The 11,163-nt window shown below is 53.4% G+C and overlaps 6 protein-coding genes across 6 annotated transcripts; 3 read left to right on the top strand and 3 right to left on the bottom strand.

The window, feature by feature from the left end:
- Window positions 1–137: 137 nt before the first annotated feature.
- DSM5745_02087 (uncharacterized protein) lies at window positions 138–839 on the top strand (the record flags this gene model as incomplete). The annotated part of the gene is made up of 2 exons (XM_026744103.1): window positions 138–191; window positions 264–839. 2 exons carry the CDS (start codon window positions 138–140, stop codon window positions 837–839), a joined length of 630 nt encoding a protein of 209 aa, XP_026607266.1.
- Window positions 840–1,201: 362 nt separating this feature from the next.
- On the bottom strand, window positions 1,202–2,805 carry DSM5745_02086 (cytochrome P450; the record flags this gene model as incomplete). The annotated part of the gene is made up of 2 exons (XM_026744102.1): window positions 1,202–1,635; window positions 1,686–2,805. 2 exons carry the CDS (start codon window positions 2,803–2,805, stop codon window positions 1,202–1,204), a joined length of 1,554 nt encoding a protein of 517 aa, XP_026607265.1.
- Window positions 2,806–4,237: 1,432 nt separating this feature from the next.
- Window positions 4,238–5,648, bottom strand: DSM5745_02085 (uncharacterized protein; the record flags this gene model as incomplete). Its single annotated transcript, XM_026744101.1, has 4 exons — window positions 4,238–4,378; window positions 4,436–4,627; window positions 4,684–5,516; window positions 5,564–5,648. 4 exons carry the CDS (start codon window positions 5,646–5,648, stop codon window positions 4,238–4,240), a joined length of 1,251 nt encoding a protein of 416 aa, XP_026607264.1.
- Window positions 5,649–6,262: 614 nt separating this feature from the next.
- On the top strand, window positions 6,263–7,427 carry DSM5745_02084 (uncharacterized protein; the record flags this gene model as incomplete). Its single annotated transcript, XM_026744100.1, has 3 exons — window positions 6,263–6,424; window positions 6,620–6,643; window positions 6,732–7,427. The coding sequence occupies 3 exons, from the start codon at window positions 6,263–6,265 to the stop codon at window positions 7,425–7,427; spliced, it is 882 nt and encodes a 293-aa protein (XP_026607263.1).
- Window positions 7,428–8,072: 645 nt separating this feature from the next.
- DSM5745_02083 (ankyrin repeat domain-containing protein) lies at window positions 8,073–9,288 on the top strand (the record flags this gene model as incomplete). Its single annotated transcript, XM_026744099.1, has 2 exons — window positions 8,073–8,184; window positions 8,246–9,288. The coding sequence occupies 2 exons, from the start codon at window positions 8,073–8,075 to the stop codon at window positions 9,286–9,288; spliced, it is 1,155 nt and encodes a 384-aa protein (XP_026607262.1).
- A 317-nt stretch (window positions 9,289–9,605) lies between these two features.
- On the bottom strand, window positions 9,606–11,046 carry DSM5745_02082 (cytochrome P450; the record flags this gene model as incomplete). The annotated part of the gene is made up of 2 exons (XM_026744098.1): window positions 9,606–10,971; window positions 11,018–11,046. 2 exons carry the CDS (start codon window positions 11,044–11,046, stop codon window positions 9,606–9,608), a joined length of 1,395 nt encoding a protein of 464 aa, XP_026607261.1.
- Window positions 11,047–11,163: the final 117 nt, after the last annotated feature.

Here is an 11,163-nt window from a genome sequence, read left to right as displayed (position 1 = left end):
CCATTGAAGGTCGGGGGCCAAAAGGACCAAGGGGTGAGTGCTTCCAAGGTTGTATCTATCGTCTGTCGCTGCTACCCTCACGTGCGCTCTACGGTGGTTTCTTCGAAGAACATTCGTTAAGAGGCATTACAATCAAAATGGCATCTCCTCTGAACGTTACAGTCCGTAACCTAACCGGTAGCTGGGCCCTTGTATGTCCCTGCCGCTACCATTTCTCAGGCGTTTATCTATCAATGCAAATCTAATCAACTTACGCCATCCAGAACCAAACCCTCTCATCCAGCCCCTCCCCAGCGCTTGAACTCCAGGGCGTATCCTGGCTAGTCCGAAGCGCCATTGCCAGCGCACCCGTCACCATCACCACCGAACAGTCCGAGACCTTGGATGAGAAAGTTGGTAACGAGATCACAACCATTGCATCAACGCAGTCTACCCTTGGACGAACGGTAGACGATGTGAAGTACCTGAAGAGAGGACCGGACGGAGAAGGGCAGTGGAGTGATGAGGAAGAGATCAAAGATCATCCACTTTTTGGGAGTATGAGTGTGCGTAGTCGGTGGGCTAGAATGAGAAAGAGTACGCTGGACGAAAAGTTCACTATCGAAGGCATGAATGATGAAGCTGAAGTGGGCGAAGGGGAGGAAGACGACGAAGCCACGGAAGAAGAAGTCATTGAAGTTATTGTTCATGGGACTACCGGCGGATGGATCAGCCATCAGATCTGGGCCTTTGAGGAGATCGATGGGCAACGGTACCATACTCGTCGGGCACGAGTCACCAAGGACGAGAAAGTAGTAACGGTGCGGATGGTGTATGACTGGCAAGGTCATGGCAATTAAGTAGTTGCACATATGATTTCCAGTAAGGACCACAATAACATCATTTATAATGAGTACAGCCAAGCCGTAGTATGATTCCAAGAAAATGTTCATGGTGGTTGTCAAGTATTCGGGCTTCGAGGTTGGTCGCCAAAATATATATATTCGGACTTGGCTACCTAGGTTTCGAAAGCAATTATACCACGGTGTGTGTTGGAGTATAAGGACAGGCCTATAGCCAATTGGTTTTCATGATCTAGCGGTATATGCTGACAATATGCTTATAGTATTCAAACTTCTCAAGCAGCAAGTAGAGTATCATGCATGATACCCCTAAAGCCTGCCACTATATGCAAACCTATCTATCTTGGTTATCCCTCCACTCACCTAGGCTTCAACCCAACCCTAACCCCATGATAACTGCTAAGCACCAACCCCATATGCTCCCTCCAAGGCCTGGTATCCCTACTCTCAACACCAGAAAACATCTGCACAAGTCTCACAACAACATATGCCGCCTCCGTCAGCGCCTTCTGCTGTCCGAGGCAGATGCGCGGCCCTCCGCTGAAGGGCAGGAAGCCCCAGCCCGGACGCAGCGGGGCTTCTTCAGTCTGCAGCCATCTCTCCGGCCGAAACTCCTCTGCGTCAGGACCGTAGATCTCTGTCGAGCGGTGCATTGTCCAGATGGAGTAGTGCACGATCGTCCCCTTGGAGACAAATATTGGCTCAGAGCCGTCGGCGCCTCCGCCGCGTGGGAGAGATGTGTGTCGTGTCGCGCAGCGGATGTTTGTGGGGACAGGGGGGAAGAGGCGGAGGGCTGCACTCTTCTGTTAGCCTTGAGAGACAGAGCGATTCTTAGCCACGCACCTTCATTCAGCACAGCTCGCACATATTTCATCTCCCGGAGCTGGGTATACGTCGGTAACGGGCACTGCCCTTGCCCTTGTTCATGAGATTGAGGCGTGAGTCCAAACTCCAGAAGCACTTCCCTCTCCAGCCTCCTCCAAGCCTCTGGATGCCTCGCAAGCATGAAGAACACACTGCTCAGCAAACTAGCCGTCGTGTCCCGTGCGGCAAGGAGCACATTCAGTAGCTCGTTGCGGATTTGTACACCGTCGCTTATGCTGCTTGCTAGCTCGGTGAGGAGGTCGTATCTTTCTTTCTCGTTCTCATTATACTTATTTACCGGGCCCGGTTCTAGAGCCATTCGTTGGCTCAGAGCCTCAGAGACGTACCCATCAACAGCCTTGTGTACAACGCGGCAATCCTCATCGAACGCCTTATTTCTCACAAGCCCCCGAAAGGGACCTAGCTTTGCCCTTACCTGGAGGTAAGCCTGGGCATCGTCGAATGCCCGCGAGAACTTCTCAGCGTCTGAACCCGGCGGACTCAACTGGAACCCAACAGGCCGGCCAAGAAGCGAATGCGTTGCACTGTCGAGCGTAAAATTGAAAAATAGCTGCTGCAGATCAACAGTCTCACCATTGCCCGGGATTCTCGCTAGGAGGTTCTGCACATGCTGCTCGATAATCGGCAGCTCAGAAAACTGCGCTTTGCTGAAAGTCGGCCTGATGAGCGCCCTGCTCCGCTCCCATTCGGTTCCATCCTCGGTGAAAATTCCATGTCCCAGGAAGGGTCGGAAGGCATCGCTCCTTTCGCCCAAATTGAAGTCGGCGAACTTGGTAGCTAGGATAGCCTTGATATTTGCGGGGTCAGAGGTGGATATGAAGCTTTTGCCGAGGAGGACAGCTGAGATGGTTGGGCCGTCGGTCTTCGTACTTTCGTGGTGGCTTTGAAGAGATACACCGTCTTTTGCGTTTTGTTGCATGCGCTTGAAGAGTGTGAGGCCGAGGATCTTTTCGGTTTGCCTAAGAGGGCGAGCGAGGTGGAGACCGTGGGCTTTGCGGTAGCGATGGGCTGAGATTGTCGCTGCGCATTTTAGGACTGCCACAAGGACGAGGAGGATGTATAGGATCCAGTGCAGCATGTTGACGGTTCTCTCTATGGGAACACGGCGCAGAATCAGATACTGTCAGTCAGTAGAAGATGCCCATCTTTGTTCAGTGAGATACTGTACTGGTTGTCAGCCCAAGAGGTAGAGTGCCGGTTGCCCGGAAAGGAAAGTCAGCTCGCTTACCTACCCTACGAGTACCTTACCTATCAACAAGAGGATAGCCGCCGGGTGGTTGTTTTTGGTGACAGGGTGGGACCTTAAGTACTATGACCCAGTTAGGAAGGTGGGGGCTGTTGGAGGTGGAGCCCCTAGGCCCAAATCTGCACCTCCGGTTTTTGTCCCACCATGCCGTGGATTCATCCTTAGCAAGCAAAGTACAATTCCATAGCCAACACCTGCTGATCGATTGATCGCGGAACTTTCCACAAGCTTGACCATTGCAAAATACCATCTGACCACAACTTCGCATTTCGCGTGCTACAACAAGTCAACAATGTCTAGCCAAGTTGACCTATCCGGAGGCCACTTTACGTCCACACGTCATTCTACGACCTATGACTACATTTCGCCGCTTAAACTAGACCTAAGTGGTAAGCATGTTCTGATCACTGGGGCCGCTCGGGAAGATGGAGTAGGATATGCCACAGCGATGGCTTTTGCGCGTGCAGGAGCGTCTGCGATAGCAGTTGCTGATCTACATGGCGTGTCGAGCGACCTAATCGCGCAACTGAAGTCAGCTGCAGTACAAGCTTGTCGTCGTGAACCTATGGTGCTAAGCTGTATGGTTGATATTGCAAGCCGAGACAGCGTTCAGGCAATGCAGGGCACGGTGTCGCAGAGCTTTGGTGGGCGCCTGGATATTGTTGTGAACAATGCGGCCTGCATGGAACCACTCAAGCCGTTCCTTGAATCAGACCCGGATGTATACTGGCAAACATGGGAAGTTAATATTTGCGGACTCTTCAACATGGCGCGCACATTTCTGCCCCTGCAGCTCTCAAGCCATGCTAGCACCAATTGTTCATGCATAATGATCAATGTATCCTCTTCAGGCGCATTGAGCGCTCGGTCGGGTGGCGGAAGCTACCGAAGTTCAAAGCTCGCGATATTGAGGTGGACCGAATCCTTGCAGTTGGAATATGGTGAACAAGGACTTTTGACGTTCTGTGTGAATCCAGGCGCGATCAAAACAAAGATTAGCGAGGGCACACTGCCGGGGACGGTGCGGGATGCATTTCCTGATCGTCCAGACATAGCTGGTGATACAATTGCGTGGTTGGCTGCCGAGCGCAGGGAGTGGCTAGGAGGGAGATACGTGAGCTGTCCATGGGATATGGAGGAGCTCATGAATAAGAAAGATGAAATTTTGGAGAAAGACAAGCTGAAGATAAGAATGGTCTTTTAAGCCCACTGGCTCGAGTCCTGGGCTCTGATCAATCACTTGCATTCCGATGTATCTAAACCTCTAAAGCGTATTGTCTGCTGCCTTTGAATGGTTCTGGGTTGCAGAAGTCGACTCGGGATCAACCTCTGTGGCCATGATGCTCTCCGCGCGACTCATATCGTCGTCCGAGGGCATATCGACAATGATCATATAGAGCACTTTCTGTGAGAAGGATACTTGTTTAGTACTGACACATTGACGAAGAGGAACGAGACTCACATCGGCGATTTTGCGCTGCCCTCTACCTCCTTGGCGGGGTTCTTCTCCTCTCCAGGTAGTGTTGTAGGGTACCGCACCTCCAGTAGCAAGCGAGATCGGGGACTTGTTGGTGGCGTCGTTGGGATCCGCGAACCTGGAAGTGAATGCGCGCGTCGGGGGCGCTGCCAGCGGGCTCGTCGGGTTCCTCGCGGCCTAGCAATTGTAGACGGTCAGTCGTTGTAGTGAATGTTAAAATATGGGTATCTTACGTATTCTGCTTGTGCCCGTCTATCGTAGTAGTCTGCCACAAACTTGCGGAACTTTTTGTACCTTCCCAGCTTCTCAGCCTGTTCAGCGTTGGCATTGTCTGCCAACCAGTCTAAGGCAGGAAAAACCAGCGGAGCGGACTCCGGAAACTCGGATGGTCCTGTAGTGCCGCTGTGTGAGCGCAGCTTCCCTGTATACTTGCGCATGCCCGTCTTTGGGTCCGTACTCGTGGCGATTGCCGCGGCCAGTGAATCTTCGGTCATAGCCTCCTCGTGAGTATTGTCGAAGGAAAGCACCAAGCAGTAAAGTCCGCGAGGCTGGAAAAAGCCTTGGTTGAGCTTTTGCAGGAAGGCATTTGCCTGTACCCGCCCTCGCATCTCCATGGCGATGGCGTTGACAACCTGAATAGCAAATCCAACTCCAGCCCCAATAGCATGGCCAGGCAAGGCAAAGGCCGCGGCGGCCGTCAAATTGGTGCTTGCCATCCATTGTGGTGCCCGGCTAGCGCGTGTAAAAGTCACCAGAAAGTCCATGAATGTATCCTGGTCGATGCCGCAGGCCTGAAGGTCTGGCGCATACGCTCTCACGAAGCCTCGGACGCGCACGCCGGGCCGGCGCTGGGGGATGATGACGGGCAATGAGAGTCGACCGGTCGCTCTCCCTGGAGGTGGAGGCGGGTAGCGTTCGAGAAAATCGTCAGCCAGACGGGCTGGATTACGGATTTTCTTTTTTTCTTTCGGTTGGTCTTCGCTGTCAGAAGCGAGCTCCTGGTCATGCTCCTGGTATAGCTCTTCCTGAATATCATCCAGTGCCCACTGTTCTTCTTCAAGATTACCTATTTTTGTCAGCATTACAACTGCGAAACTTTGGTTTTTTACGTACTTTCTGTGGCTGTTCCTCGGGTTTCAGGTGTCTTATGGCGGTTGATAGCCTCGGCCACCAGCCCGATGCTGGCGGCGATGGCCATGTTCATCCTTTCTAGAACGACAACCATTGCTTTTCCTTGCTTAACGATCTCTTTCAAGGTTTCTTTGCTTTCTCTTTCACTCTAACAAAGTCAATGTCAGAGCTGCAAAGAAAAGGGACAGAGACAAGGTCCAGAGGAGGAAGCGAAAGAGGCAGCCGGGCGGGGCAACCAGATCTCAGGCCGTGGACAAAGAGCACAGCGTGTCAGCGATGGAGGCACGGATTGGTTAGACAGGTTTGGAGATGGACGCCAATATCGCTAAGAAGGGCGCTACCGGTAGGCAGAAAGGGCCCCCAAGCTTGTTTCCAGTAAACCAGGCTTGTCTTCGTTAAGAAACACATAAGCACTAGCGGACAGGGGCCGGCAGGCGCCAGCTTACTGCGTAATCGCATTGGACGCGCTGACACCCCTCAGTTGCCTGATAAGGAATGTGCTGCTGATTGTATCTGAGCTGTCCGATCAGGAATACGGCTGTGTAGACCGTCCATCTAATCAATAATTCTGGGTAGCGTTATTCCTGGCGACTCCCAAGGCGTGCCGTGGTGCGAAGTATAACCCATCTCCAGCAGGTCCACCTTTCCGTTGACGCAGACTTATCGCCGAATCTCAACACCATGAAGGTCGAACGGCTCGACTACGCAGATTTCCTGAGCGAAGCGCCCGACCGACAGGAGGCATTTGGACAACACCTCTATGCGGCCCTCTCACAATTGGGCTTCGCGAAGATCACCAACCATCCTATCCCTAAGGATATCATTCTGGAACTATTTTCCTGGGTAAATTTGCCATCTCTGGGTAGCTTTGTTTTCGTGTTTTGCTTATCGTCGTCGCTCGCTCGTACAGGCTAAGCGCTTTTTCGCTCTTCCCCTCGAGCACAAGCGGAAGGCTGCTCACCCGCCCGAACCCAACCCCCACCGGGGCTGGAGCTGTATCGGGCAGGAGAAGCTATCGGTCATTGACTCATTGCCCAGGGCAAGGCAGTTCTGGATCTAAAGGTACGTGCTCCGTATGCGAACGCCGAATGCGTATCTCGTCACAGTCTGTGCGTCTCGTGGCTGGGGCTGATTGGATCCGCCGACCCAGGAATCCTTCGACATGGGGCCGAAGGACGACAACCTCTATCCAAACATTTGGTCCGATGAGAGCGATCTCCCGGGATTCCGGGCCTTTATGGAGAACTTTTACGCCCAGTGCGACGCATTGCACCTGCAGCTGCTGTCGGTTATTGCGCGATCGATGAAGCTGCCAGACCCAGACTCGTATTTCGCAGCGCTGTGCGCCCAGAATAGCAGCGAACTGCGCCTGAACCACTATCCAGCCGTACCTCGCCGTGACCTTGATCTCGATCCCACGAATGGAACAGGAAACATGCGTATCTCGAGCCATACCGACTTTGGGACCATCACTTTGCTTTTCCAAGACTCCGTTGGGGGCCTAGAGGTCGAGGACCAGACACAGCCAGGCCAGGGACAATACCTGCCCGTCACAGCGGACAACTGTACCGATATCATCATTAATGTGGGGGACTGCCTGCAGCGCTGGACTAACGACCGCCTGCGCTCGGCTAATCACCGAGTAACCCTACCACGGGGTTTGGGAGACGGCGACGGCGAGGGCCTGGTGGACGATCGATACTCGATTGCTTACTTTGGCAAACCGAGTCGTGATGTCTCGGTTGGCACCTTAACAACAATACTGCGCCCAAACGAGGACGCCAAGTACTGCGAAGAGATGACAGCCTGGCAGTACAACCAATCGCGCCTGCTGCAAACTTACTAGATCGACTTCTGAGGCTGGGGTGGGGAGGTTAGACTGGCGTGGGGGGGTTAAAGTGGGGAGCGAGTACAGGTTTGTTCTAGAAGGGACTCGGCTGAATCTGCAACAACAAAAACATTTTGGACATAGACGCCCCCACCATAGCGAATCGTCATTGGCGCCGTGCGTTCAATCTTACTCTCAATAGGCCACGGAGCTGGCTCAGGGTTGATGATATCTGTAATTCTGAGCCCCTTCTGTGGTTAGTCGGTGCGATTGTTTCCCGTTCTCCCCTTAGATACTCCTCCTATCATGGCTTTGTCAAGCGTTTGTCAAGGGCCGAAGGGGAGACTAATGCAGTCAGAGACCAGCTGAGCCATCTTAAGCTTGGCCCCCATTCCTTAGCTACAATATCCCCTGTATGCGTAGGCGTTTATTTGCGGATCGGGTGCTTTCTCTAATATGGGACTCGGTTCCAAGAGTCGAGCGGCCGAAATGGGCCGCCAAAGGACCATGGCGACTCCCTTAGATCCATAAATAAGCACCATCGCCAAGGCCCCTGTCGCCAGTCGTCAGCCAAGTTCAACACTGAGCTGTGATATTGCCAAGTCGCTCGAGATTGAAGGAATCATACTATACCGTAAGCTGAATCGTGCGCAGGTGTTCAGCATGGGCGCCACTCCCGTCAAGAGATCCTCCCCCGGTCCTGATGAATGGCACCATCTCGAAGACTTGAATGAGAGACGACGGGTCCAAAATCGCTTATCGCAGCGGAATCGGCGTAAGTATACCATTGTCCGCCCAATTAGCCACGAAACGTAACGACTGAAGCGTGGCCTAAGGAACCAATCTGCGCAATCAGCAGGCCCAAGGCCAGATTCAAAGCCAGAAGCGAGAGACGACGAAGAAGGCCTCCGAATCCGCGGGTAAACAGAATCGACAGCTTTTTTGGGTGCAACCCAACACCTCAACGGCAAGGGGGAAACTGGTGACGACGAAACGACAAAAGCCTGAATTGCCGCGTCCCCAAGACCCAGGTCCTATGGTGACGCAGGATTGTTGGCCGGAGATATGGGACAGCTCGCTACACGAAGTATCAGCAGGCGAAAGATTGCACAATAGCCTGGAATCAGGAGACGTCATGGAGACTTCTTGGATTGACTCGCTTATGCTTTCGCCAGTTCTGCCCATCGAGAACGATGTGCTGGGTTGCACAAGCCCGGTGCCTATTTTCGACACAACCGTAACATTCGACGTCGCGCCATCAACAACAATAATATCCGAGAAAGATGGTAGTTCATCCCAGGCGGATCTTGTGGGTATCCAGGGTCAGGACCTCCCGATGATTGGAACAGAATTAGGTCACACAACGTGCTGCAATGCGCCCCGGAATATGCAATCCACAATGCAGCCACAGTCACAGACGTCAGACTCGAGTATCGACAGGGACGACAGGGACAACTTCTTCGGATACGCCGCACTCCACATGGCTGCCAGTCGTGGCCATCTACCCATTGTGCAGCTGCTCACAGAGAAAGGCATGCCGGTCGATCAGTTGAGTAGCGAGAACGAGACGGCCCTGCATGTAGCAGTAGGACGGGGGCACTTTGCTGTTGCGCGCTACCTTCTAGAGCGCGGGGCCGAGCCACATCGAGGTAATCAACACGGCCAGACAGCACTGCATGTTGCTGCAGAGCAGGGTCATTGCGACATTGTCCGTCTGCTATTTAGCTATCTCGGCGACCTGAATGTCTTGGACCACAATGGACAGACGGCGCTGCATCGGGCGGTAGCGGAGGGCCATGTTGAAGTGGTGCGGCTGTTGCTGGAACGCGGCATGAACGCCGAGATGAAGGTGGGATGCCCGTTGGGAGCGAAGCCGTAGCCGCGAGGCCTAAACTGTGTTACGAGCGTAATGTTTTTGTTCTTTCCATAGATTATGCCCCCTAGACAAGATGCCTTGATAGGTTTGGGGAATCAAATGATGATATGTATTGTGTCGAGTGTAACAAACAAAGTTTGAATCTGGGCATGTTGATTCTTCTAAATCACGTGACTAGATTCTACTTCGGGAAGGTGCGGGGAGCCTGGTCACATGATCAGAATATATCGTGGGTGCCCGTTGTTGTCGTCGTTCTCTACCTACTTTATGCTTTGTGCTTCCTGACTACTCCGTATTTGACCTCTGGCTCCTTCGTTCTACTACCACCCGTCAAGAAGATGGGCCCGCACATATAGGCCCTCAAGTGGCTTTCCGGAGAGATTGCCATTGGATGTTTTCATGTTCTCCTCGTCCCGAAACCGTTCGTCCGCCAAATCCAAGTCGAACCGGCCGACCCAAGCCGACACCACACAAGCCATCTCAGCCCGAGCAAACTCCGATGCTACGCAACTGCGAGGACCGTGCATGAAGGACAAGTATCCGTACTTGCTCGATGCCCCTCCACTGGGGTTGAAATCACCGCCATCCTTTAGCCACCGCGACGGGTTGAATCGTTTTGCGTCGGAACCCCAGTATCGCTCTTCGCGGTTGATGGCTTTTATCGGAACCACGATGCGGGTGCCTCGGGGTATGAAATGGCCGTCCAGCTCTGCATCAACAAGCGGTTCGCGCATGGTCATCGGGATGGGTGGGTACCACCGCAGCACCTCTTCCAGGAAGGCACGCATAAGCGGCATGCGCTCAATGTCCGCGCTAGATGCAGACTTTTGCGTGTTACTGGGGGATGGCAGTGTGGCGCGTACTTCCTCTCGAAGCCTGATCTGCCAGTCCCTGTGCAGACAGAGCATGTAGATAGCCCAAGTGATACCGACTGAGATTGTCTCGTGGCCTGCACCCAGTATGGTAGTCATCTGGTTGATCACCTCCTCTTCGTCGACGCCGGCGATTTCCTCATACCTCAGACACACGCTTAAGATGTCCTTGCCTTCCAGCCGATTGCTCTTTGTTAGCTGAGCTTTCTTTTCCCGCAAGAGGTCCCGGCACACCCCGCGAATTGTGTCGAAAGCGTCTCCCTGGTGCCGGTTAGTCTGGAGCGGCAGGGCTTCCACCAGCCGCGCAGGGAAGAAGTTCTTCAACACCGCAATTACCACATGGCCCATCGTTGGCTGCAGCACAGTGTGGTACACCTTAGCCAGCGGTGCGTCAGCGTCACGAATTGAACCAAAGTCCTTGCCCATGGCGGATAGGGTTATTATATCCAGCGCTACGCGCGCTGCCCAGTCGCCAATTTCAAAAACCGCGCCTTCAGTTGCATGGATTTCGTCACCCATCCGCTCCGTCACCTCCCGACTTTTCTGCCAGAAGGTAGGGTACAAGTCTCGTATGTGTTTTGGGGCAAAAGGCGGCAGAAAGAGTTTGCGCTGCTGCTTGTGCTCATCTCGCTCGGTCAAGACGAGACCCATGCCCAGGACGCGACCGGCCAGTAGTTTGATGGCCATGGGTTTGATGAAAGTATAATTGTCACTTGCAATCTTAGCCAGCGCTGTTGGCGAGGAAACAATGAGGCGCTCTCCATTCAACATGCCTCGACAATGAATGATGCCGTCATTAGGTATCTCTTTCATCCTGTCATTGTCAATCCCAACCATCCTTTCTGGAGCATCCTACTTACCACTTAACCTCAGCCTCCCCGTTCCCCATTTTCATGATTTCGCCGAAATGCCCATTGATCCAGCTGCCTCCCTGTCGGCGTTCTGGTTAGCGACTCCCGCGGTCACCAGGAAGAAGGGATGCGCACCGGAGGCTTGGGCAAATGTT

Source organism: Aspergillus mulundensis (genome assembly GCF_003369625.1).
Source record: "Aspergillus mulundensis strain DSM 5745 chromosome Unknown scaffold_1, whole genome shotgun sequence".
Lineage (NCBI taxonomy): Eukaryota > Fungi > Ascomycota > Eurotiomycetes > Eurotiales > Aspergillaceae > Aspergillus > Aspergillus mulundensis.
The sequence above is the reverse complement of the archived record's forward strand: the minus strand, read 5'-3'. Positions and strand labels throughout refer to the sequence as shown.